The following is a 26,470-nucleotide window of genomic DNA, read 5'->3' on the forward strand; positions in this document are numbered from 1 at the left end:
CCTCTTTAAATGTTAAACTGATTATGCAGATTTATTAACGTCATAGAAACTAACATAGGAATGCATTCCGAATTAAAATTAATGCATTTTTGGCTTAGTTATGAATTTTTTAAACTTTGCTCGATCAAATTGTGGTATGATAATATAAATAAATATTGACAAAAAAGTGGTTTTCTAATTTGTTTCTGAAGCTTGTTACGCTGCGAAGGAGTCATTTCCGAGTATGCAGTTTTATTACCTTTCTAAAATATAATACAGGAAAGCTTTCCGAATTAAAATTAATGCATTTTTGGCTTAGTTATGAATTTTTTAAACTTTGCTCGATCAAATTGTGGTATGATAATATAAATAAATATTGACAAAAAAGTGGTATTCTAATTTGTTTCCGAAGCTTGTTACGCAGCAAAGGAGTCATTTCCGAGTATGCAGTTTTATTACCTTTCTAAAATATAATACAGAAAAGCTTTCCGAATTAAAATTAATGCATTTTTGGCTTAGTTATGAATTTTTTAAACTTTGCTCGATCAAATTGTGGTATGATAATATAATTAAATATTGACAAAAAAGTGGTATTCTAATTTGTTTCCGAAGCTTGTTACGCAGCGAAGGAGTCATTTCCGACCCTATAAATCATATATATTCTTGATCAGCATTAACAGGACAGTCGACCCAGCTATGTCTGGTCGAAATCTATTTTTTTCAGAATTTTCCAATTTTTAGAAATTTTATAAGGGGTTACATCATTAAAATTGCCAAAAATTCGATAAAAAATTGAACCTCTTTAAATGTTAAACTGATTATGCAGATTTATTAACGTCATAGAAACTAACATAGGAATGCATTCCGAATTAAAATTAATGCATTTTTGGCTTAGTTATGAATTTTTTAAACTTTGCTCGATCAAATTGTGGTATGATAATATAAATAAATATTGACAAAAAAGTGGTATTCTAATTTGTTTCCGAAGCTTGTTACGCAGCGAAGGAGTCTTTTCCGACCCTATAAATCATATATATTCTTGATCAGCATTAACAGGAGAGTCGATCCAGCTATGTCTGGTCAAAATCTATTTTTTTCAGAATTTTCCAAATTTTAGAAATTTTATAAGGGGTTACATCATTAAAATTGCCAAAAATTCGATAAAAAATTGAACCTCTTTAAATGTTAAACTGATTATGCAGATTTATTAACGTCATAGAAACTAACATAGGAATGCATTCCGAATTAAAATTAATGCATTTTTGGCTTAGTTATGAATTTTTTAAACTTTGCTCGATCAAATTGTGGTATGATAATATAAATAAATATTGACAAAAAAGTGGTATTCTAATTTGTTTCCGAAGCTTGTTACGCAGCAAAGGAGTCATTTCCGAGTAAGAATTTTAATTACCTTTCTAAAATATAATACAGGAAAGCTTTCCGAATTAAAATTAATGCATTTTTGGCTTAGTTATGAATTTTTTAAACTTTGCTCGATCAAATTGTGGTATGATAATATAAATAAATATTGACAAAAAAGTTGTATTCTAATTTGTTTCCGAAGCTTGTTACGCAGCAAAGAAATCATTTCCGAGTATGCAGTTTTATTACCTTTCTAAAATATAATACAGAAAAGCTTTCCGAATTAAAATTAATGCATTTTTGGCTTAGTTATGAATTTTTTAAACTTTGCTCGATCAAATTGTGGTATGATAATATAAATAAATATTGACAAAAAAGTGGTATTCTAATTTGTTTCCGAAGCTTGTTACGCAGCGAAGGAGTCTTTTCCGACCCTATAAATCATATATATTCTTGATCAGCATTAACAGGAGAGTCGATCCAGCTATGTCTGGTCAAAATCTATTTTTTTCAGAATTTTCCAAATTTTAGAAATTTTATAAGGGGTTACATCATTAAAATTGCCAAAAATTCGATAAAAAATTGAACCTCTTTAAATGTTAAACTGATTATGCAGATTTATTAACGTCATAGAAACTAACATAGGAATGCATTCCGAATTAAAATTAATGCATTTTTGGCTTAGTTATGCATTTTTTAAACTTTGCTCGATCAAATTGTGGTATGATAATATAAATAAATATTGACAAAAAAGTGGTATTCTAATTTGTTTCCGAAGCTTGTTACGCAGCAAAGGAGTCATTTCCGAGTAAGAATTTTAATTACCTTTCTAAAATATAATACAGGAAAGCTTTCCGAATTAAAATTAATGCATTTTTGGCTTAGTTATGAATTTTTTAAACTTTGCTCGATCAAATTGTGGTATGATAATATAAATAAATATTGACAAAAAAGTTGTATTCTAATTTGTTTCCGAAGCTTGTTACGCAGCAAAGAAATCATTTCCGAGTATGCAGTTTTATTACCTTTCTAAAATATAATACAGAAAAGCTTTCCGAATTAAAATTAATGCAATTTTGGCTTAGTTATGAATTTTTTAAACTTTGCTCGATCAAATTGTGGTATGATAATATAAATAAATATTGACAAAAAAGTGGTATTCTAATTTGTTTCCGAAGCTTGTTACGCAGCAAAGGAGTCATTTCCGAGTATGCAGTTTTATTACCTTTCTAAAATATAATACAGGAAAGCTTTCCGAATTAAAATTAATGCATTTTTGGCTTAGTTATGAATTTTTTAAACTTTGGTCGATCAAATTGTGGTATGATAATATAAATAAATATTGACAAAAAAGTGGTATTCTAATTTGTTTCCGAAGCTTGTTACGCAGCGAAGGAGTCATTTCCGACCCTATAAATCATATATATTCTTGATCAGCATTAACAGGAGAGTCGATCCAGCTATGTCTGGTCGAAATCTATTTTTTTCAGAATTTTCCAAATTTTAGAAATTTTATAAGGGGTTACATCATTAAAATTGCCAAAAATTCGATAAAAATTGAACCTCTTTAAATGTTAAACTGAGTATGCAGATTTATTAACGTGATAGAAACTAACATAGCAATGCATTCCGAATTAAAATTAATGCATTTTTGGCTTAGTTATGCATTTTTTAAACTCTATTTTTTATTCATGTACCATCTCCCTTAATATAGACTTAGACAACGCTAATAAGTTAACTCTAGTTGCTTAAAAAGCCAGTGATTTCCAGTAGTTATTTATATTCCAATTCATCATGAAATACTTTATTAAACAATATAAAAATATTGATAGAATATTGAGTAAAACTAAATGTTTATGAATTTGAAACAGATGACTTCCGGCAATTTCTTGTATTTTTACACCCCTCCAACTCTATCAATTTCCGCCCGAAAGTATGCCTTGGAGTCAGGGAAGCCAGCTCCAAGCTTGACTCTCTCTTTTGACTATGCAAAACTCAAGGTAGAGCTTTCTTTCTTTCCACTTTCTCAACGGCAACGTTCTGCACGCTCTGGAACAGTTGACCGGGGCTTAAAAAGCAGACCTCGGCGGAGGTTCAACGTCTGCAGCGATTCGGTTGGTGTCTCAGTTCAGTTGCTGCACTTGACGCGTCTGGTTCTCTGCGCTCGCCTTTAACTATCACTGTGAACGGTCCGGAAAGGAGAACAGAAGAAGGCCAAGTCCAAGAGCTTGCAGGCCCGACGAAGAACCAAGAAGAGAAGTGCCGAGTACTGAGTGTGTGAGGAGAGGAGCGGAGATGGATTATCGCCTGGTGCTGGTATGTCATCATTACGGGTGTGCTAAGTGCCGACGCACTCGCAAGTCGAGTCAAGTTCGTTGCCCAAGTCTTTTGTTTTGCAATGCGCTAACATTGGCGATCACGGCCCACTCTTTACAACCGTTACGTTACCCACTAGCGCTGGCTGGGAACCCGAACCCGATTCCGATTCCGTACGATTCTGGAGCATGCTAATGAATTAAGCTAACTGTGGAGCAGCCTAACGTTCCGCTCGTTCCCGTGCCGAGCAAAGCAACTTTCCCGTTAGCCGTGGCGGTGTGTGGCACGCAACGAGTTCTGTTCTGGCCAAGAATAGCAAGCTCCCAGCTCAGCCATTGGCCAGGTTTTCAATCTGCAATTGGGCTACCAATATTTACCTATGCAAATTGGGATCACTCCGTTTTTGGGAGCAGGGCAAACTAGTTTTGTGTACGTTTTTCTTTTCTTTTTTTTTTTGGCCCCCATTAGTAGGGAAAGACAAAAGAACGAGCTCCGCCAAGTGACCCGATTTCGGATTTCATTCGGCGGCGTATTCAAATTGCGCTGTGAACCATGTCACGAGTCCCGAAAGAGAGAGAACGAGAGAAATTCCACAGCCTCGGCGGCTGCACTGCATCCGCCCACCAAGCCGCGCCACTTGACCTCAATAGCTGTGCGCGTCGGGGAGGTACTTTTGATTTCGTTGGGGTTTTCGTTCGCCCAGAATTTCAGGGAAAGTTCCGACAAACAATTAATGGTCAAGTGAGCAGAGAGATGCAAAAGTGGCGACTTGGTTTCAGTTGCTGCGTTTGTTTATCTTCACAGCAACGGCAACAGCAACAGCAACAGAAACAGAAACTTGGAAACTTTCGCGCTTTCGCCAAACAACAAAACAACCAAAAGTGTCTGGGTTCAAAAAGAGATCGCTTCTTTCTCCGGTGTCCGGACAATGCCTGGCCATTCATGCGGGCAATTAATCTGACTCATGTGCACGGACAGACCTTCAGCAGGTCCGAGACATTCCGCCACCACCACCGTGACCATCTTTTGTCTTTTCTCCTCTGTCTTTTTAGAAAATTCTCAGCTTTCTGCTGTTGGCCCAGTTGGGCCGAGCCCAGCCCCAGCAGCAGCAACAGCAACACCAACAGTCGCCATCGGACTATGGCGAGGAGCAGCCACCGGAGGGTTACTATGCCTTTGTGGAATCACCAAATGCCGTTCCGCCCAAGGTCAGACTGCCACCTTACACCTATGTGAATGCCGACTGCAAGGATGTGGCCGCCGGCAAGAAGTCGGCGGTGTCCGTGCACAACATCTGCGGGGATTTGAACAAGGGCCAGATTCCCAAGAATCCGCTGGGTCAGAATGTGCTCAACGAACCCTATCCCTTGTAAGTGCTTGTGGCTTCTCCAAGGGTAATCGTTTATCTCAAATACATCCTTCTACAGTGAACTTATTCGTAATCAGACGCTGAAGTTCCTTTCAAAGACTTTGCCTGTTCTCAAGGCCGATGACACCCTGCCCAAGGTCACGCAGATCATTCGCGATGAGCCCGTGGAGCAGCTGGATAGCAACAATATCGATAGGCCGTATCCGGCCGGAGGATCCACGAGGATTCGTCGCAGTCAGCCGGAGGGCATAGAGACGAACGAGTACAGCTACTTTGATCCAGCTTTGGACGAGGAGGAACAGCACCAGCATCATCAGAGGGAGCAACAGCAGCGGCGAGCCGCCGAGGAGCGGAAGCCACGAAAGTTCTGCGATGGCGGTGGAGTGTAAGTTGAGACTTGGGATTATAAATATATATCATCAAAGGGGATAGTAGAACTTGTAAGGTTTTTATGCGGATATTAACCTTGGTATAAATTATATTTCGGGTTCTTAATTAAGTGCTAGAAAGGCCTTTTTAAGGAGGTCAGCTATTAATCATTAATCATGGTCAGAAAACTTCCAAAACAAAGAATTCACAACTCAGCAAGAAAGAAAACTAGGTTACCATTTCACTTTCCAAAGAATTCCATATGAATATGAATATCTTTTTGCCAATTAAAAATTTTAAAAATGCTGGAAACCGGCATTCCCCGAAATTCTTTCACCTCAGCTCAATAATCTTTATATATCTCCGACAGATTCTGCACTCTGTATAGGGCCATCCAAGGAGACACCGGTGGCTCTGCCCAAGCCACGCCCACAGCGGAGCGTCGCGAGGAAGTGGGTCCCATTCGGTACGAGGGTCCGCCCACTCCCTGTCCCGCCAAGGTGGAGTATGCCACGCCTGTCTTTGCCAAGAACTATCAGGGAGCCTGGCGCTATGTGGTGCAGATTCCCTACGAGGGCTACTTTACCCAGACGGTGGAGGTGACGCGCTGCATCCAGGCACGCTGTCACTACTTGGACGGCGGCTGTCTGTCGTCGCCGCGCTGGGTGAGCCTGCTTGTGGCCGAGATCTTCTATCCGAATGCCGAGGACACAGTGCCCATCAGTTCGACCACTACGCAGACACCCTCGGTGCAGGACTTCCAGGCCTACCAGCAGTATCTGCAGAAGCGAGCCGGCGTGGCCACCGCCTCCGATGGCACCTCCTCGGGCGGCTCCGGCTCGTCGGCGGCCGCGGATGCCCACTGCGATGGTAACGATGAGCTTGGCTGCTTTCAGGTGCGTCTGTACTACGACTGGTTCCTTATTCCCGGCTCCTGCAAGTGCTGGCGTCCGGATTACTTTGCCAAGTACGTTCGCCGGAAGTCGGTGGCCGATTTGTGAGGCTTTACTCGAACTGCATCAGCGGAATCCTTAGCATAAGCTTAAATCCTAGCACCTAGTAACATACATAAAACTATTGAGATGAAATGCTCATTCTAGTGATCCTCTTGAGATGAAACTCGGATCGCGTAGAGTTTGCAGTTCCTGCCACTCAGATACATCTACCAGATATATTATTAACCTAGGCAATTAGCTCCCTCTTTCGACTGATTAAGCCAAGCGCATTGAATTTCTACTAATAAACATAATACTTCTCCCTAAAATCGGGCAACCGATGCTCTCTTCTTTTTTTTTTCTTCTACTCTCTCGCTGGGATTTGGGCTAGGCCAGAGTATGGGTACGAGCCTCCTCCTGGCAGTCCGTACCTCTCCTCGTGTGTATCTGTGTGTGGGTTGCGCGCTGAAAGATCCACCGAAAAAGCCACAGAAACCAGTCGCGCAAGTTGCGCATGCGTGCGAGACCCGAGACTGGAGAGTCTTAAGACACGAGCGGCGGCTCTAGTGTGCAGTCAATATAACCAGTTGGTTGGGTTTGGGTGTTTCGTGTGTCGGGGGAACCGAGCCAAGCTGCATTACATACACAGCGGATTGGAGTGGATTGGATGGCATCGGCACAGGCCATCAAAATAGGTGCAAAGCTGGCGCAGAAGCCTTGACGAACGGCCTCAAAAGAACCGCTCGGAAGAACTGGATTCGATTTGGATTTCAGCAGTTGTTGTAACATTTCCGCATAGCTTGGGTAAGTCAACAAATTCAATGGGATTAAGTTTTTGTTTATAAACAAAACATGAATAATAAATGCTAAGATGCAGGTTTCAATTTTAAATCTATACCAATCTTTAGAAATTGGGGTTTTTGTCTTGCATGAATAGGTAAATATAAAGGAATTTGTTGATAAAGATATAGAAAAAACACAAAAAGCTTTTAATTAAAGCTTAGAATATTAATTAAATGAATTATTAGAGCCTTTAAAGAACTTGACGTCTCCCTCTATCTTTTCTACGGCGAATAAATACTCTTTTCTGGGTTAAAAGAATTCAAACGATTAGATAAAACCCAATATTGATTAATAAACAAAACCTGATAATAAGTAAATTCAATAAAAATTCCAAGTCGAAAATAAGTCCAGGCTCAATCCAAGTTTGTGGCCTAAGTCTTTAGCTTTGACACATCTTCTCGATTCTCCCAAGATCTCTCATTTTAAAACCAAGCGTGCCAAATTCACACACATTCCATTTTGGACTCTGCCATGCAAATGAGCTCCCATGAATATTCAATTATGCATTGGGACCAAGCGTGGGACAAACATCCGTAATCCCAACTCCACTTTCCATTGTGCAGATCAAGATGCTCCGCCAGAACATCACCAGTACCAGTCTGCTCAACCTCAGCCTCAGCGATGGTGTAGGAGGTGGAGGAGGAGGCAATCCCAGCCTGGCGGCTCAGCATCAGCCGCAATCACTAGACATGGACGCGCTGCCCAAGCAGTTTGTGCTCTCCATGAAGAAGCTATTTGACATCCTCGACGACAAGCAGAGCGGCTATGTGCGCTACACGGACATCGAGAAAGGCTGGCAGGACGATGGTTCCAAGGGATTACCACGTGGCGTCCTGGATTCACTGCGTCGCGTTACTCCCACCAGCGGACTGCTCTCCTTCGAGCGATTTTGTGCCGGACTGAAGCTGTGTCTACTTCGCAATCAGCAGCAGGCTTTGGGTGAGGTAAAGATGCGTCCCCGTTCCCAGGGGAATCTTTCGTCAGAGATGGATTACAGTTCGCCGGCACCGCCACCCAAGCCACCGCGACAGGTGCCCACAACATCGCCACCAGCTTTGGGTAAAGCTGACATACGCCATGCCCTGCAGAACTGGCAGCTCAACTTGATGGCGGATGCGGGTAAGATCCCGAAGTTGCCGCAGTCGAGGGAACAGTTCGAACATCGCGGCTCAGCGGATGGTGGCTCCTCGTCCACCTCCGCCTCGGCCACCGATTGGAGCCTAGCAGCCCTGCCCGCTTTGCCCAAAAAGTCGAGCAGCAAACGGCGGGAGTCGCGAAGGCACACCCTTCAGCACGGCATCGACTACAACATGCTGAAGCGGATGAAGCAGCTGGAGGAGCAACGGGAGCTGCTGCTCTTCGGTCTTGATGGAGTAGAGAAGGCACGGGACTGGTACATGCAGCAGGTACTCAACGTTCAGGAGCAGATCAAGTATTTCGGTCGCCTGGGAACCAGATACGTAAGTTACTCTTACCTTGACTAAAACAGAATCCGTAGACAAACTCCTTGTTAACTTTGCAGGAACAATGGTCAGAGCTGCAGCAGGAGCGGCTCAACTTCCAGCGTGCCCGCGTCTTAGAGGCGAACCGCAGCCTACAGATTCTGGCCGATACCTGGGAGCACGGCGGCTACCCGCTGCACATCAACCTGGCCCTGCCGACGCCCGCCGTGTCCAAGCCCCGCCAGATGTCCGATCTTCTGAGTCGCGCACGCGAAAAGCCGCCGCTCCTGTCCGACCTGTATGAGCCGCAGCAGCATTCGCACTCGCACGCCCATCCGCAGTTCTTGCGTGCCATGTCCTCCAATTTTGTGCTGAGCCAGCCTTCGCCTGTGAGCCAATCCTCGGCGGGTCTAGGCGACGCCGATGTGGTCTACTGAGGGGGAGAATACGGCAAAAGAGACGATTTCACAGAGGGGTTTTTGTAAATATTTAGTGTATTAATAAACGACTCAACGGACTCAAGTAGGCTATGAGCTAGAGGGGATTGGGATAGCGGCGCATATACTTGTTAAGCTGCTTGTAGTTGAGGTTGTTTCCCGGTTGCACAATGCCCTGGTTGACTGTCTTTTTGGCCTCAAACTTGCGGTCCATATAGCACTTGAAACAGTTTTGGAACTGGCTAATCTCCTTGTGGCAGTACTTCTCCACGAACTCGTTGTCCTTCAGACAGGCGAAGAGCACGCCCATCTCCTGCAGGCAGGCCACATCGTTGCCGGAGTCCGCCTTCCCGCTAACCGTGTTCTTCAGCCGCAGCGGCAGAATCTCCTGGAAGGGCACATCGGCCTCGTTCTGTGGGGCTCGGCCACGGGCGGCAAACAAGGCACTGGGAACTCGCATCTGGAAACCAAAACGATCACTTTAGTTTCGGTTTTAAGTCACATTTTGGTTTTGTTTCACTCACATCTCTCGCCTCGCAATATTCAGACCAAGTCGGACCAAACAGCTGTTGCGGTGTTACATCACGACCGGTTACCAACACAGAACTAGCCGTCGCGCTAGTCGCGACTTTTGCCAACACTCTTGTGTCCTGCACCGTTTACCAACCCTGGTCAAGAACAACAAAAGTCGACAAACAAATAAAAATACGCGAAAACGGTAAATAAGCAACGTGCGGGCGGAAGCCATCAAGTCCAAACGGAGCACCGAGCACCAGGCCCATGGAAGCCGTCGAGGACAGTGACCAGGCGGCGGCGGCCAAACGCATACCAGCACCAGACGCCGTCGCCGACGCTGAACAGGAGGACGATTCGGATGGGGATATTGACCCTCTGGGGCTGTGGAACGGTGGTGCCACTCTGAGCAGCCGCAAGCGCCAACTAAGCCGCTTCCATCCGTACCATGGCTCCAATATACAGCTGGGCGACGATGCTACCGTCGCCTACCGCCGGGCCAGCTTCGCCGATGCGTTGACGTTCTCAGAGCGCCCGCTGGCGCCGGGCGACATCTTCCTGGTGGAGATCGAGAAGATCGAGCGCGGCTGGTCCGGGCACATGCGCCTGGGCCTCACCGAACTCACCCCGAATGTGATCCGCACGAGCAGCGAGGGCCTGCCCCACTTTGCGCTCCCCGATTTGGCCAATCTGGGCAACAGCTGGATCTACCCGATCTCCAAGTTCGAAATGAACCAGCGCCAGGAGCCGAACGACATAATTGAGCCGGAGACGGGCGACCAGCCACACAGTAAGATAACACTTTAATTTGCAGGGAATCCCGTTATTTACTAAATTCTGGCTTTTCCTAGGAAACCTTTTGGGTGATGCTACGCATGTGCGAACGCCACGCGGCCTGCTACCAAAGAGACTGCTACGCCCCTCGATGGGCAATGGCAACGACTCGGACATTCTGCTCACGGACAGGGGCTCCCGCATCGGGATCATCTACGTGCCCACGGTGCAGAGTGCCTCCAAGGGGGAGCTGCACTTTATCATAAACGGGGTCGATCATGGCCCCGTCTCTCGAGACATTCCGCTCAACAGGTCGCCCCTGTTCGTCGTCATTGACGTTTACGGCACCACCAAACAGATCAGAATCATCCAGCTGGAGGGCAGTAAGTGGAACAGCTTTGATTTAACTTTCTCCCTCTTAAACGCATTCGTTTTTCTCCGACAGTTTTGTCCTTGCAGACCGCCTGCCGCAACGTCATCCTAGAGCACTTTACGGCAAACACTATCACCAAGCTGCCGTTGCCGGAGAGCATCAAGAGATTCCTGTTGCGCCGCGATTAGAATCCGGACTATGAGCGCGATGTGTGCAAGTATGAATGAGAGATGCGTGTGTGAGGGAGCGTGTGCATGAGCCTGGGTCGTGATAGCCTGTTTACCCACATATATACATATATATATATATATTTGATACGCCTGCAGCGCCACTGAAGTGCCCGTTCATTGACCCCTGATCCCTTTTAGGAGGCGCTTATATCTTGTACTTTTTTTGTAGACAATTATTGTATTTTTTGGGATCGAATAATGCACACCAATACATGTACTCCCGACGAACCTATGTTATAAAACATAACCCTCGCCACCGTCGTTTTTGTATGTGTCCAGCTCCAGCTGGAGGTCGGAGAGGGATCCTCTCCGGCTGCCCTGCCTTTTAGCGTTTCGGTCCTGGTCCCCACTGAAGGCGATTTCCGTTTCCATTACCTCTAAGTATATTGTTGCTATATGTAAGTTAAGTTCACATAATAAAAGATCGATCAAAGTCGCTATAACCGCCTATAATCGTACTTTGAAACTAGAGCTCTTTATTTGTGGATAATATATAGTGTGCGTGTGTGTGGATAAGGTTAAGAGATACTGCTGCTCTGCTCACTTGCCGCGATTTTCCGCCAGCTTGGCCTTGAAGATGGCCTTCAGCTCGTCGGCGCCCTCACCGTTCACCTCCTGGTAGTACGGCAGTTCGGCGAGACGCTTCAGCCAGGCATTCAGCTTGGGGAACTTGAACTCGTCAATGATAGCTACTTCGTTTACCGATGTTACGGTAGCCACGGCGCAGAAGTCTGCGATAGTCAGCTCGCTGCCGCACAGGTACGGCTGGTCCTTGAGGAAACCCTCCAGGATTTCCCAGCACTTTTGGACGTAGGCAATCTTGTCAATCGAGCAATCGGTGGATCCATTGTATAGAATCGGCTCGTACAGGAAGCGCAGGCGGGCGAACAGGTGGCCGGAGTCCAGATGAAGACGGGCATCCACATTGGCGCGCTGCACCAAATCCTTGGGGTAGAGCTGCTGCTGCTCCTTGCCATACTTCTCCACCAGGTAGGAGCAGATGGCGTGCGAATCAATGATCGTGGCCTCGCCATCGATCAGCGTCGGGATCGTGTGCTGGGGGTTCAGCTTGAGGAATTCCGGCGTCAGATGCTCACCCTTCAGCAGGTTAATTGGCCTGGGTACGTGGGGAGACAGTTGTTAATTGAGTTAAGTTAAACGTTTTGGATTGGGATGTTAGTGTGGGAACCTACCTCAGTTCAAGGTCGAGCCCGATCGCCTTGGCCGTGAGCAGAACGGCACGGGATGGGGGACTGAGGGTGGCGTAATACAAAGCTGGCTTCGACATGGTGGATGAATCACGGTATCTGGAGGATCAAATTATGTAAGATAGTAATGTTAAATTGTAATTAAGTTAAATTATTGGGTTGGCGATATAATGAGGTTTTCCCTGAGGTTTATTTTTTTGTTGGGGTCAAAAATAACTGGTTTTGATACGATTTTAGTTAGTTTCCGGAGACTAGCTAATCCTTTATTAATTTATTGGATTAAAAGAACATTGGATTTGACCAACTGTAGCTGTAGTTTGAGTATATATCCCAAGGTAGCTGAGGTCAAAGTTTAAATTATAAAAAAAATATTCATGGGATAAACAGGTTTAAAGACAAAGCATACGATTATGCTTTACCTATTTCACCATTTTCTTAACCTATGACAATTTTAGATTTAATCTTTGGCTTTATCTTTACACGATATTCGAGGCTGGATTAATCTTTTAAGACAATTTCTTAGATAAACTAAGCTGCAGAGTTGAGTAATTTCATGATAAGAATTAAATGATATAATATAAGCATACCCAAAGATATAAAGATACAATTAATATCGTGAAGATCTCCCCAACTAAGTGTTTAAAGTGAAGTATTAGGAGTACTAAGGTTTCTGGCAGATTAAAAGTGAGCTTTCTGATTCCAGTAACTCCTAGAACTACCCTTGCCGCAAACGGTGTGTCAACAAGCGCGATTGGATCCGATCCCCGAGCCCCACTAACCGCACTCACACACCCTGCACCAGACTACACATACCACCAAGGCAACACCAACGCGGACACCGACACTTGCACCCACAGAAAAAAATATCAGATAACCCACGGATCTATGGCACGATAACTGGGCTGCTTATCAGGAAGGAGGCCACTTAATACATGGCAAACACCGCAGGGCAAAGAAACAGCAAAGGGGGGGGTCTGCACAGCCCCCTTTCCGGACCGCCCATGTTATTGTTCCGCCGTCCCCTCACAGGCCACACATCTTGGAAATTAAGTTTACAAAATAAATGTAATTAGCGGCACACACACAATCATCTGGATCGCGCCTCTCTCACGGGGCATGCGTGCCTGTGTGTGTGTGTTTACACTCGCCGGCAAATTGTTTTTATAGTGCCAATGCAGCAATTTGTGCGCCTGTGTGTGGGTTTTTTTCTAATAGTCGGAGGGGCTGGCTGAGTTCGCGCATCCCCTGGAGAATCGCACACAATTACACTTAAAGCTAGCAGGTTGGCTCACTCCCACCGAACTCACAGTTTTCTATGACCACTCGCAGCAAACTCACGAACAGAAATGAAACCGAGAACTGCGACATTTGCTTTAGTTTGCGATTGGCCCCACGCACACATGTACACGGCGGCTCTGGTGTGGGTGAGAGAGCATGATACAGCTAAGCAAGGTGGCTCCCATCAGCTGTGTTGGGGACAATACACGAATACCGCGCTCAAAAGGGAGCAGTTCTTGCCACCTTGCTGAAGTGCACCATGGATGAGAAGGGGAGCTCTTTCTCTCTCTTTAGGTAACCCTCTCGCTAAGATGATGTTATTATTTCATTCGTTTATTATTCATAGGGTTTTGGTACAGGTTAAATCGTAATATGCATTAGGCTCTACGAGTATATATATATATATATCTGTATATAGATTGTAGCAGTGGCTCCGTTGGAACTCTCTATTCGCCGGGATCCTTGAGCACGAAGAAAGGAGTACATAGTAAAAGTAATCGTATTGGATTATCCATAAGTTTTGATCGATGCGAGAACAAAGAAGCACTAAACACTATAGATCGGGGTCGAATAGAGAGAGAGACTGAACATTGCATGTGTCATTGGAGATTTCCAGGTGGATCGATCCATCCATCACATTATTATTCCAGAGCACACTCTAGTTATCCACCATGCTGCGCTTGAGCGCCTCCTCCAGATCGGCATCGAAGCTCTCCGGCTTGGAGTAGTCCGCCTCGAACTTGTCCTTGCTCGGCTCCTTCTTGGCCTTGCTGTGCCCGTTCTGTTTCTCTTTGGCGCTGCTGCCAAAGGAGCTGTTGCCAAAGTCATTCGAGAAGTTGTGCGCCTCGAAGGCATCGAATTTGGCAAAGTTATGATTGTCCAGCTGGCTGGAGGAGTTGCCTACCTTAAAGTTATCGTCGAAGTTGTCATTGAAGGCAGCCTTTTGATCGCTGGGCTTGGTGATTGTTCCCATGGATGCCACTGTTGGATTCTGATTTACACCAAAGTTGTCATTAAATGCATCGAAGAAGGAATCGTTGAGTTTCGTATTGCTAGTGGTTATGCTCTTTCCAGTTCCAGCCCCTTTTCCTATTCCTATTCCCGTTCCTGTTCCTGCCGTTGCTGCAAAGTCATCGAAACCAGCGAATGCGTCCAGCGCTGTTTGGGACTTCTGGTTATGGGGCTTAGTGCTGGAGTGATGCGAAGATGTGGTCGAGTGGTGCGAGGGCGCTGGACTCGAGTTCAGATTGAAGGCGTCAAACTGCTGCAGCAGATCGTTGTTAAGGGGCGTGTGGGCCTTGGGTTTACTGTTGTTATTGTTGTTCATTATATTACTCAGCGTCTTGGTTGCGGATCCCACCTCATCTGCGGGTTTGATGGTCATTTTAGAGGGTTGTATTCGAAAATTAAAAGATTATATACTTACCCTCCGAACTAAAGTCCTCTGCAAAGCTCTTTTTCTGACTTGTTCCCTTGCCTAGGCCTTCTAAATCCCCCTCATCATCGTCTGCAAAGGGATCTTTGATGCTAAAGGGATCCTCGTAGCGGTAGTCTTTGAACGGATCATCTTTAAAATCGGTGGGTCCAGTGATGAGGCTGGGAGTGGCCGCCTGCTGGCTGCTGCTGCTGCTACTATTGGCCGCTCCAAAGGCATCGAACACGCTCGATCCCATTCCCAGGGCTGATCCCGTCCTGCTCTGACTTTGGCTCAGAGCCGAGCTCTGCAGCGGAGTATTGGAACGCGACAAATGCTGGTTATTTGAGCTGGAGGCGGTGGTAGTGGTGCTACCTGGCGTTACGGCACCCAATCCCGCCGTTGCCCCTAAGGCTGATACGGATGCTAATACCGAGGTCGCAGCTGCGGCTGAGACAGCTGCCGTGGATGACGATGACGGGAGTAATGGATGGAGGGTGGCTGCTGTGGATGTGGGTGTGGGCGTGCTGGCAGCCTGGCTGCGCCCCTGAACGGGATCGTCAAATAGCGAGAAGCTGTCAAGCAGCGACGCTCCAGAGGAGAATGGAATCGCGCTGGGAACCGGGGGCGCTGGTGATAACGAGGGCAGGGGCGTGGTGGTGCTTGGAATGTTGTGAAGCTGTGTGTGGGTGCGTCATGTTGTGTCGTGGTTGGGGAATAGAAATGAAATGAAACAAAATTAAATTAAAACGGAATCAAATTAAGCACGGGGGGAATCAAGAGATTACACAACCAAAAGGGGAGGGAATCGAAACCAAAACCGAGGTCAACTAAAGCGTTCAAGCAGTCACCTAGGGATGAGGGATGTGGGTTGTGTCCAGACCAGAACTCAGACAAGTCGCAGGTGGTACGTTGAATGATGTCGAACATAGATATTTCTTTATTAATAATGCAAAACGTTATTTTTTGTTTTTGTTACATTCATTTTTTTGTATCGGTTAGGCTTCCCTCTAAAACATTGTCCTCTCTATATTTATGTATATATGTATTTAATGTCATATGCTCGGAATATGTTATTCTCGGTAAAATCAATGCACGGGAAGCTTGTTAGTTTCGGTGTGGTAATAATCAAGGTCTGACAATCATATATTAATGCATACAAGTACTGTGATATAGTTGGAGTTGCGTGAGAGCTCCTGGCCTAACTGGGGCAATGCCTTAATGACGCTACGTAGCTGACGGCTAATGGGTTTTGTTTGTTTGGTAAATAGTAGTAGTGGACAGGCAGCAAGGCAGTCCGAACTCCAGCGGCAGTTCATGCTTGTGTGTGTGTATATAATATATATTTATATATTTAGTATGGCTGTATAATTGCTTTAAACTTTAGTATTCGCATATGCAGAAACAACAAACAACTTGCAATAAATTCCTGACAGAGTTCTCGCCCTCACAAAACAAACTAGTAGTAATTATAGTAAGTTAATACAATACTGACACTGCCCGAAGGGGTCTGGAATCGAACTAGAATTAGAACTCCTGGTTTTGGGTTGGGTTTGGGGTATCCTTCCGATTTATGACTACATTTAATTAACACGATACGTAACGCTTGAAATTGATTTCTTTCTCTCGAGTCGTTTGAGTGTTTCGATTGAATTGATTTAGTACATTTAGCTAATTAGGCATGAACGATAGATAATGCTGCTGCGTCCTCTAGTAATTACATATATACCATGCACCGTGACTGATATATTATATGATGCTGCTGCGAGTAGCTTTGTACGCTCAAATTGATTTGTTTCGTTATGCTGCTAGAGGAGGAGGCCATTCATTAACTGAGTATGTGTGTTAGTACTTGGTATATATATTTATATCGTATATAGAATGGGGTTATCTTAAGATGTTCACTGAAAATAGAGAATTGCAGAGATGAGAGACCAGAGAGAGAGACGGTTAGTTTCAGCCACCAAAAGCAAGGGCTACCAAAAGCTACGTAAATGCAAGGTGAGTGAATTGTGGTTGGTTGGTGAAATATGATCACTGATCACTGATCACTGGAGTGACACTACGAAACCACTACGAGGGGTAGAAACCAAAAGGCATACAAATCGAAATCAAAAAGTAATCAAGATCTACGCTCTTGACAAAGGGTGCATTTAAAAGTGATTTATTTCTACGAACAAAAAAAACGTAGGAAATGTTAGTGATAATCGTTAACGTAAAACAAGGGATTATACAACAGACTTTGGGAGGTGTCGGGTGCCAGGTGCCGGGGCGCATGCATTACCACCGATCCCAGCGAACACTGAATTGTGAAGTTGTACCCACCTTATTGTCAAAGTCCTCAAAGTCAGCGAATCCACCGCCGCCGCTGCCGCCAAATCCGCTTGTGGGCTGTAACAGAGATTCGGTTAGTTTACTCTTTCTTAATTTGTTCCTTTCCCGATTACCTGGGATGCTCTTGGTGGCGCTGGTCGCGGGGGCGGCACCTTGGACTTCTTTGGCGGCAATGCTGGACTAGGGGACTCCGGTCTGGGCGGGGGACCCGATTTTTGCGCGTTGGGGCTAAGCACTTGGCCCTGGCCAGTTGGCGCATGCAGGGCTGCAAATGGATCGCTGCCGAAGTCATCCTTACCAGGCTGCTTAGTAGGAATCTTATTAATTAATAAGCTTTTACTAAAACCTCTATTTTAAATCACCTCTGGCGTGATAGCGTTGCTCTTATTAGCGGCAAATGCATCCGAACCAAAGGGATCTCGCTGCGTCTGTCCAAATCCTGTACCCGTTCCACTCTGATTAAAGGCATCGAAGCCACTGTCAAAGCCCGAGCTCATGTTGAAGCTATCATCGAAGCCAGTGGAGATGGCCGGCTTACTGGCCTGCTGCTGGCCAGAGAAGGGATCGCTAGCAAAGCCATTAGTGGCCTGATTGGCCGCACCGCTGTTATTCTCCTCGAAGGGATCATCCGTGGGCATTACCACCTCCTTGTTCATTGTCTTGCGCGCTTCGTCAAAGTCCGGTTCAATCTTTAGTTGATATTCAGACACTAGCTCCGCGTTCTGGTTCTCCATGGCCGCCCGGCAGATGAGCAAGGCGTCGGTCATCTGACGCTGCGTCTCCATCAGTTGGGTGACCATTGAACGAACCTTCAAGGCGTATAGATGTGGATTAAAAGATATTCTGAAAACAATGACTTGCTCATCTTACCGAACTGATCTGCAGTTGAGTGTTCTGCAGGTGCTTAGTCAACTTTGACAGCTCCCGGTTGTTGTCGTCGTACTCCTTCTGCAGCGACGTCTCCTCATCCTTCAGCTTTTGCAGCTCCGAGCGCTTGGCGTTAAGCTCACCCTCCTGCTCATTGATGGTTTCCTCCTGCATTTGACATTGATCGCGTATCTTGGTCACCTGGAAGATAGAGCATTATGGAATGAGCACAGATCTAGGGATAGTCATAATTTTGCACAACACTAAAGCCAACATAAACATAAATCACATGAACGAGAACGAATATATACAGAAATCATGAGGAACTGAAACAAACCTGATCGTTGGTGCGCGATATGTCAAGACTTACGTTGGCCAGCACGGCCGTATTGTGGCTAACCTTATGGGTTCATAATTGTAAGTGTAAGTGCATTCACCAGTTTAGTATGGGTTTAGCCAATTGTTAACATAGTGTTTGTTGATTGGGGGAACATGATAAAGAAAGGAAACCAAAGTTGCAATTTAAGTGAAAAGTAAAATAAATAAAAGGTAAAACCCAAGGGCAAAGTAAGCAAAGAGTCCCACAGATTCTCATGCAAAATAACTACTTGAGCCTGAAGGTCGTCCAGTCGCTTCTGGGCCTCTCCTCGCTGGTTCTCCAGCTGCTTCAACGTAGCCGTCAGAGTGTCCAGTTCGCTCTATTATTTGTTAAAAGAAATCTGTTAGCAATTTTCGCTTTCATATAAAAAGGAGCATAAAACCCACCTGCAGACTGCGCACTTCGCCGTTCTTGATGCGCACATCCGCCTCCTTTTGGGCAATCTCCGTCTCCAGGACTCGACGTTCGCGTGCCAGTTCCTCAATCTCCTTGGATATCATCTCAAGCTCCGGATTCGAATACGTGGGCTTTACTTCCTGCGGCTGCAAATCAACACCAGACACAATGGCACGCATCGAAGGCGGCACCATGTTGGCGGTGAGCACATGCGGCGGATCAACGCCCCGTTGCTTTCGCTCAACGAACCACATGGCCAGAGCGAACTGCTCCACAGTCAACTTGCCCGATTGATTGGTGTCGCACAGAGCCCTGAAATGTCAGACCATTCGGATTAGTATGCGTTCAATAACTCTTTCTCCATTGCATAATCCTCACCAGATATCCGCCAGGCTCCGCTGTGGTATACCCGACTTGATGAAAATGTCCTTCACCTCAAGTCCGGACACCAGACCGTCCTTGTCGAGGTCCGACTGCCGGAAGATGTCCTCGAAGCGCTTTAGTTCCGCCGGTGTGACCACCCAGTCGGCGTTGGCCGTTACCGAGGGTGGGGCACCGATGGGTATCAGAGGATCGGTTTGGATCAGCGGTTGAGAGCTGACAGCGCCCACCGGTGGAATGCGAGTCATGGGTGGTACGGCCACTGGCAGCGGTGGAATGGCCGCCGGCGGTGCAATATCCTTGGGGAAATTGGCAACGAAGCCACCATCACCGAATCCCTCGCCGCTGGGAGCACGTGGCATGGCAGCTCCAGCCGCCGGTGGTGGGGGCATGGCGGGCTTGGGCGGAGGTGGTCCTGCACCACCAGGCTTCCTCAACTCGGGCGGCAGCACGCTGGGAACGGTGCGCTTTTGCAGTGTCTGGTAGACGAGATGCATGGCCACAATGAACTCGTGCTTGTCCAGGTTGCCGTCCTTGTCCTGATCGGCCAAATCCCAAATGGTGCCTAGGATGTTCATCGGCAGCTTTGAGTCCATCAGCACGCCCTTCACCTTGTTGCCCGGCAGCATGCCGTTGTGCGGGTTGAGCGACTCGAAGAGCTGCTCGTACTTAAGTCGATCGATCACACCGATGGACCAGTCCCCGTTCGCCACTCCGCCGCTGGACACCGGCACCGTCTGGATGCGCGACGGCATCGTTTTTGGTATTTCACCCTGGCGACGGCGAGTCAGGTGACACAAAACAGATTAGTTACCCATTTTTGGGCAGGCAGCGATCGCTGATTACTCACCACCTTCGGCGGATTGGCAGTTTCCACATAAATGTTGTTCATATTGGCCACCTGGCCCGCCTGCGACAGTGACACCAGCTTAAGGGCCACAAAGAAGCCCGGCTTGTCCAGGAAGCCCTTGCCATTGGGATCGGACAGGTCCCAGATCCTGCTCAAGACTACATCACTGAGGCCCGACTTCTTGAGAAACTTGGCCGCCGTCATGGCCTCAATTGCCCCGGTGCCTTTGGGGTCAATCTGCAAAAATCAATAGGGGGTGGGTTTTGGTGGTTGACGAAGGTGGATTCCAGAGCTTCGCTGGCATTCCTGGCTACCCAAGGCCGCGCCCTCGACGCGCTCACCTGTTTGTAGTAGGCCTCGTAGACACCTATGTGCTTGCCGCACACTTTTGCAAAGTCCAAATTCATATTGCGGACTCAATTCCACCGGAACCACTGCCTTAAAAAAAACGCGTAAGCGCAAGTTCTGCCTGTTATCACTCAATCGATTTTTCTCTGGCGGAAACGCTGACCGCAATCCTTATCGGCGGAAGCCCGCGCTGCCCTGCACCTGTCCACTCGCGACGACTTTAGGCAGCTGAGTTTTTCACAGGTGATCTGAGCGCATTGCGGCCCTTAATTTAGCTACAAATTAAAAATTACAAATTACAAATTCTTTTGCACGGGTTCTCCAGTGTGGCCGGAGACTGAAAAAACGGGACTATGAAGCTGAATATACTGAATTTTTCTAAAATACTGAAGCAGTGATTGATGGTCATACTAAGCGATAAAGGATGATTATGTATATCGATAAGCCAATAATAACAATGTATCGCTTTGACATCGTTTTTGAAGATTTGAAACAGATAAATTGAATTATTTATTACAATTTATGTTTCTTTACTAATCAAATTTTGCTGTTAAGTTTATAGTTTCCGATGAATTTTGATTTATTATTTGCTTATATTTTATGAGAACACTAGTTTGTTTTTAATTTTAATATATTATATACTGCAAACAAAAAGTTTAAAAGATTAAATTATCCACAGTAAATGACTGGAAATATTTCCTTTAATTTTGTATTTCCCCTTCCAAGCTTTAATTCCCCTGGAAGCTTAAAAATAACTCAAAAACGTACACATATTCACTTCAATGTGCATGTAAAAGTTGCGATGCAATTTGTTTGGCCTTTTTTTATAACGCATTTCCCGCTTTAAAGTCCAATTTGACATGATTGGCATTAAGCCTATAAATGGTTATGCAAGTCATTAACCAGTTTAAGCCTTGGCTACTTCAAGGACCCGGTTTTATTCACCCAATTTAAAGCAATATTATGTTTATATAGGCCAACATATCGTTTATAACAACTTGTTATCTGGATTTAAAATCGTGTTTGTTTATTCAAGTTTTTCAAAGGAATAATGACAAATTAATTGGCTAACAGGTGTCTTTAAGAGATCTCAATTAAATCCAGGACAGTGTCATTAGTCAAATCAGCGCAAACTTTACCACTTAAAACGGGGTTAAAGGAAGCAAGTTGCATAAGAAACAAATTGAGATATTCACTTTCACATTCATTGCTGGCTTTTTCGAGACCGTTCAATTATGGCCACTTAAAGTCTAATCACACCCCGCACGCACAGCCCAGTCTCCCTCTCTCTCTCTCTATCTTGGAGCTTTGTTTGTAAATCCCCCGAGTTACAAGCGAGATAACAAGAGAAACGATGATTAGGTCAAGGTTGTTTGCCATCGCTGTTGTTACCCTTCTTTTGGAGATAAAGCGAACGTGCCGAGCTCTGAAGATTTGGGCGGGACAGAGGAGTAGAAAGAAAGAGAGGGAGTGAAGGTAAGACTAAGACGCCGCTCCAAAAAAAACAAGTGAAGGTCGTTGACCAAATGCAATAAGCGCTCTTTGGCTAGTCGCGTGCAAGCGAGATCGCACTAGCGAAACCGTTAATCAGGCAGAAAGAGCCGTTAATCGCTGCGAAGAATTGCAGTAACGAATTTCCAGGCGCTCAAAAGCAGCGGGAAGGAAAATGGACCGGGGGCACGACGAGCTGGACAATGGGCAATTAGCGGCAACGAAAAAAAAATAAAAATCGGAGCCTAAATTTTGATTATGAAATAGAATGGGCATGTAAATGCTATGGCCTGTCTTCCGCGTCTCTGTCGTTTTCGGTTTTTTTTATTCAGTCTTTTTGCGCTTTTGCGAAAATAAAAGAAAAAAATTGTACCTGGCTTTGTTTTAGTCGCTGGTGTGTGTTTAGTCGAATTGTTGCTATTGCCACACGATGGATTTTAAAATAGCCAACTCCGCGGCTAAGTATGTTTTCAATTTAATGACTGCCAGTGATTGCACAAAATTCCAGGCAACCAGGCAGGCAGCTAGTCAGTCATAGATCACATAATGCGCACTCGCGACTCCAGCCCACATGTACATACATATGTACAAGCATATACATACACACTGTGCACCCCGAAACGGTGACGGTGGCCACCGGAGTCACGCCGTGGGTTCCCACAGGCACTAATCCCGGGGTAGCAATCACGATCGGTTTGAAATGGATGCCAGTTGCACCAGGGGTGTCACGGGTTTGTGGTCCCTCTTCGAGCTGTTACTCCTACTCTATTTCAATGAAAACATATACATATATATAGATTGACCCAATGCGACTATATGATGCCAAAATAAAAGGCAAGTCCACCAGCTAATAATCCACTTTAAAAAAAATAGGCCCAAAAATAGCATCAATAAATAAAAACTCTCTTTTTTATGAACCCAGAATGGTTCATAAACTCGGAATAATTTTATAATGCCTTTCATGAATTTGTTACTTCGTTTTACAGTACAAAGAAAAAAGCAAGACAAATAAATATTTAATATACAAAAAATAACAATAATATACAAATTAAAAAAGACTTAAAATATATTTAAAAAATATGTTACTTTTACTTTTTAAGGAAGCTTCTTACAAAAATCGTAATAAATATTCTTAATAATTTTTTTAGGAGGAATTTTAGTTGATAAACCATGGCTTGGAGTGACTTATTAAACAATATCTATATTAATAGATATTTTCAGGATTAAATAAACAAGTCCTGTTGCCTGCAAATTTAAGTTTAACAAAAATGACGCACAAAAGCTTGCTACAGTTTCTTATACAAGGACACTCCTAATTGTTTTTTATTTAACGCCGGAACGACTAAAATAAAGCAAATTTCACTTATAAAAAATCAAACAATCCTAGCAAAACATGATTTTAAAATAATATAAACTAATTTAGTATATTGAAACTCGTAAATTTTTGTATGTGCACATCTTTTGTGGTCCCACTCACCGCTTAACGATGATATGGATGACCCCATAAAGCTCTATAAGACGAGATCAAATATGTAAAATATATCAAATAACCAAAAACGCATTGTGCTTAGAGCTTAACCTTCTTATTGTCTCTTGCCACTTACCACACTCGCTCGACAGCGGGTATCGGATTTTGGCCATTTTTGGGGTTTCGGCCTGATGGCTTTGCAATGCATTCAAGCCGAAGTCAATAGCCTTAGGCATTTGCATAATCCCAGTACCAGACCCAGCCTCTCGAATCTCAAATCTCGCGACTCCAGTCTCGGAATCGTATATATCATATGTCCAGGCCAGGTGTGGGTCCAAACGGAAGCTTTGGCCTGCAATTCAGTAAAGTAAGTCGCTAAGCTCAAAGCGGCGGCTGACTTTTATGTGGGTCTGTGTACCACCACAGATTTCCATCCACTTCCTAGCTATTGTCTGTAGGATATCGACCCGGTTAATCCCAAGCTCCTGTGCTGCCATGCCATCCCCCCTTGTGGATGTTGGCTGAAACCGAAACCGAAACGAGTTTTCATATAACACCAGCCTACGTTCGTTCCCCCGACTGACTTTTTCATTACTAAGCCAAAATCCACAACAACAACAACAACAACGGCAACAAACGGCAACCAAAAGAGTTGCGAATGCGCCACACCGTCTGTCCGTCGACTTGCGCCGTTGCGAGATATAGAAAGACAAGACAGTCCAATTTTTCGGTGTATATAAGCCGAGTGCAGTGGCTCAGCGATTCAGTCCCAGCTTGGATCTCGTTACCCGTGCAGCACAGCGAACCGTGGAGTAATTGTTCCCCCGTGAGACGTCGAATCAGCAGCTCAACAATGCGAATGGTAAACCCAAAAAATCGAGCCCCTTTCCCGAGGATCTAATATAAAAAAAAAGAAGTTGAAGTGTCCAATGTGTGATGATCAGAGAGATCTGAGTTAGAGAGTGAACCGTGTCCGTTTCCTCCACTTGCAGTTCGTACTTCCTTGTCTCGCCGTGTGCGTGGCATTGGCCCACTTTGGAGGAGCAGTCGAGGAAAATAAGGCCGAGGGCGATGGCAAGACTGTGGAGAAGAGGGGCCTCCATCTGGGCGACTATCATCACTATCAGCCCCATCATGAGCATCATCATGAGCACATCAAGACGGTGACCATTGAGAAGAAGGTACCGGTTCCATACACGGTCACCAAGCATGTTCCCTATACCGTCGAAAAGAAGGTGAGTGTTGAGTCCTTTACTAATTTCGGAAGGTTTTCTGTACATATTTTCGAACCTCTTAAAGTTACTTCCATAAACTAATCAAAATTGATTTATAAATACTACATACTAATTCCCATTACCAGATCCCTTATGAGGTGAAAGTGGATGTGCCCCAGCCATACATCGTCGAGAAGAAAGTACCCGTCCATGTCAAGGAGTACGTCAAGGTGCCCGTCCATGTCCCCAAGCCTTACGAGGTGATCAAAAAGATCCCCTATGAGGTGAAGGTGCCCGTTGACAAGCCCTACGAAGTTAAGGTCCACGTTCCCCAGCCGTATGAGGTCATCAAGAAAATCCCTTATGAGGTCAAGGTGCCAGTTCCTCAGCCCTATGAAGTGATCAAGAAGGTCCCACATGAGGTTAAGGTTGAGGTCCCGGTTCCCAAGCCATACGAGGTGATTAAGAAGGTCCCATACGAGGTCAAATACGAAGTGGAGAAGCCCTATGATGTGGAGGTGCCAAAACCATACGATGTTGAGGTCGAGAAGCCATACACCGTGGTCGTGGAGAAGAAGGTGCCGTATGAGGTGAAAGTGCCAGTCGACAAGCCCTACAAGGTTGAGGTGAGTAAAGATCAGTTAAAGAGCTTGCTAATATCCTTTGAGAAGGAGCCTCTAATAAAAACTAATTTAAAATCCTTTCCTTCCACTTCCATTCCAGGTTGAGAAACCTTATCCCGTCCATGTTAAGGTGCCCGTGCCACAGCCTTATACCGTGGAAAAGAAGGTTCCTTATACCGTCGAGAAGCCCGTGCCCTATGAGGTGAAGGTGCCCATTGAGAAGCCAATTCCCGTCTATTCGGAGGTGAAGGTGCCCATCCACAAGGAGATTCCTGTCCCACACAAGTACCACGTTGAGGTGCCCATTTTCAAGCATCACCATGAGCATGAGGATGACCACCACGAGGAGTACCACAGCCATGGCCATGGCCACGGACACTACTAAGGATCTCCCGGGGATTTACCGAAGCCAGAAGCACAGAACGCGAGCACAAGAAGATGATGAAGCAGCAGGAGGAGGAATTAGAGATGACGAAGAACGAACAGGGAGGAAGAAGAGCGCACGACAAGCAGCGAGCGAGTCCATCTGTATCTCTCAGATACATCCGCGCAGCAACGTTGAGCTGGACGTTGAACGGGTGACACGAGCGGGAGGAGAAGAGAAAGAAGGAAGTTTAGGAGAAGGAAGCAGAGAAGAGGAAGTAGGAAGAGGAGAAGACTACTCTTCTCCAGAGCCAGAGCAGAAGAGGGAGGACCACCAGGGAGTAGCAGTGAGAGGACAAACTAACTCGCTACTCCCGTCGAGATCTTGCGGAAACCAAAATCACCCCCAAACAAAAATCATATTGGTTTCCGCATCAGTTTTAAGCCAAATGTGTTAGTACTTTTATCATTGTGTTAGACTCTACGATTTCTATTTAAATTATAAGCTAAAGAAACACTGACAAACCACAGCGCGAAAATTAATGGGTTTTCGGGACAGAGCGTGCCCGGGCGCGGGCGGAAGTGAAAGTGAAAATTGAGCAGCGAGCCATGGCCAAGAAAACACGTAACACGTAACACACTCATGGCGGAAAATGGAGATGAAAATGAAAAAAAAAAAAAACCAGTTGCCACTTACTACTGTCCACTCTCAGTGGGTATTCTTCTGGCCAGTCCATTATGCAAGGAGCGATCCGATCGGATTGACGATTGCGTCATTGGACTGCCAAATTAATTGCAGGAAGCAGACACTTCAAAACTTGGCAACATTTTCGCAATTATGGCGGGGCACGTCATAATGGCAATCACAATGGAAGAGAGAGGGGAGCAAATACTAATACATACATATTGCCAAC

At 45.4% G+C, this 26,470-nt stretch overlaps 7 protein-coding genes across 12 annotated transcripts; 4 read left to right on the top strand and 3 right to left on the bottom strand.

Annotated features, from left to right (window-relative positions):
- Positions 1-3,636: 3,636 nt before the first annotated feature.
- spz6 (Spaetzle domain-containing protein 6) lies at positions 3,637-6,659 on the top strand. The gene is made up of 4 exons (XM_020942695.2): positions 3,637-3,657; positions 4,710-5,026; positions 5,085-5,411; positions 5,766-6,659. Exons 1-4 carry the CDS (start codon positions 3,637-3,639, stop codon positions 6,394-6,396), a joined length of 1,296 nt encoding a protein of 431 aa, XP_020798354.2. The 3' UTR covers positions 6,397-6,659.
- A 23-nt stretch (positions 6,660-6,682) lies between these two features.
- On the top strand, positions 6,683-9,075 carry LOC110178431 (suppressor APC domain-containing protein 2). The gene is made up of 2 exons (XM_020945569.2): positions 6,683-8,633; positions 8,696-9,075. Exons 1-2 carry the CDS (start codon positions 7,743-7,745, stop codon positions 9,050-9,052), a joined length of 1,248 nt encoding a protein of 415 aa, XP_020801228.2. The 5' UTR covers positions 6,683-7,742; the 3' UTR covers positions 9,053-9,075.
- Positions 9,076-9,091: 16 nt separating this feature from the next.
- On the bottom strand, positions 9,092-9,709 carry LOC110178441 (small ribosomal subunit protein mS37). Its single transcript, XM_020945577.2, has 2 exons — positions 9,577-9,709; positions 9,092-9,512 (listed from the first exon to the last, which is right to left on the bottom strand). The coding sequence occupies exon 2, from the start codon at positions 9,510-9,512 to the stop codon at positions 9,150-9,152; it is 363 nt and encodes a 120-aa protein (XP_020801236.2). The 5' UTR covers positions 9,577-9,709; the 3' UTR covers positions 9,092-9,149.
- Positions 9,677-11,400, top strand: LOC110177802 (neuralized-like protein 2). Its single transcript, XM_020944696.2, has 3 exons — positions 9,677-10,355; positions 10,417-10,722; positions 10,785-11,400. Exons 1-3 carry the CDS (start codon positions 9,833-9,835, stop codon positions 10,898-10,900), a joined length of 945 nt encoding a protein of 314 aa, XP_020800355.2. The 5' UTR covers positions 9,677-9,832; the 3' UTR covers positions 10,901-11,400.
- On the bottom strand, positions 11,399-13,741 carry GstE12 (Glutathione S transferase E12). Its single transcript, XM_020944707.2, has 3 exons — positions 13,458-13,741; positions 12,136-12,249; positions 11,399-12,059 (listed from the first exon to the last, which is right to left on the bottom strand). Exons 1-3 carry the CDS (start codon positions 13,550-13,552, stop codon positions 11,483-11,485), a joined length of 786 nt encoding a protein of 261 aa, XP_020800366.2. The 5' UTR covers positions 13,553-13,741; the 3' UTR covers positions 11,399-11,482.
- Positions 13,742-13,745: 4 nt separating this feature from the next.
- Positions 13,746-20,930, bottom strand: Eps-15 (Epidermal growth factor receptor pathway substrate 15). 6 transcript variants are annotated; one of them, XM_086828230.1, is made up of 12 exons: positions 20,391-20,930; positions 20,050-20,286; positions 19,197-19,972; positions 18,809-19,130; positions 18,652-18,741; positions 18,381-18,443; positions 18,047-18,244; positions 17,539-17,985; positions 17,290-17,478; positions 17,168-17,233; positions 14,855-15,149; positions 13,746-14,793 (listed from the first exon to the last, which is right to left on the bottom strand). In XM_086828230.1, exons 1-12 carry the CDS (start codon positions 20,454-20,456, stop codon positions 14,087-14,089), a joined length of 3,456 nt encoding a protein of 1,151 aa, XP_086684356.1. In that variant the 5' UTR covers positions 20,457-20,930; the 3' UTR covers positions 13,746-14,086. The 6 variants fall into 6 exon arrangements, 5 of the variants coding, with proteins under 5 accessions (XP_086684356.1, XP_020818372.2, XP_086684357.1 ...); XM_020962713.2 differs by having other exon boundaries at positions 14,855-15,521; XR_015270635.1 differs by lacking the exon at positions 18,381-18,443 and having other exon boundaries at positions 14,855-16,746.
- A 1,784-nt stretch (positions 20,931-22,714) lies between these two features.
- On the top strand, positions 22,715-26,081 carry Vajk4 (chitin-binding protein vajk4). The gene is made up of 4 exons (XM_020944656.2): positions 22,715-24,218; positions 24,349-24,591; positions 24,717-25,196; positions 25,294-26,081. The coding sequence occupies exons 1-4, from the start codon at positions 24,015-24,017 to the stop codon at positions 25,576-25,578; spliced, it is 1,212 nt and encodes a 403-aa protein (XP_020800315.2). The 5' UTR covers positions 22,715-24,014; the 3' UTR covers positions 25,579-26,081.
- The last annotated feature ends 389 nt before the right edge of the window (positions 26,082-26,470 follow it).

The sequence above is a fragment of the Drosophila serrata genome, unplaced genomic scaffold (genome assembly GCF_035046125.1).
Source record: "Drosophila serrata isolate PLE 108 unplaced genomic scaffold, ASM3504612v1 contig_184, whole genome shotgun sequence".
NCBI lineage: Eukaryota > Metazoa > Arthropoda > Insecta > Diptera > Drosophilidae > Drosophila > Drosophila serrata.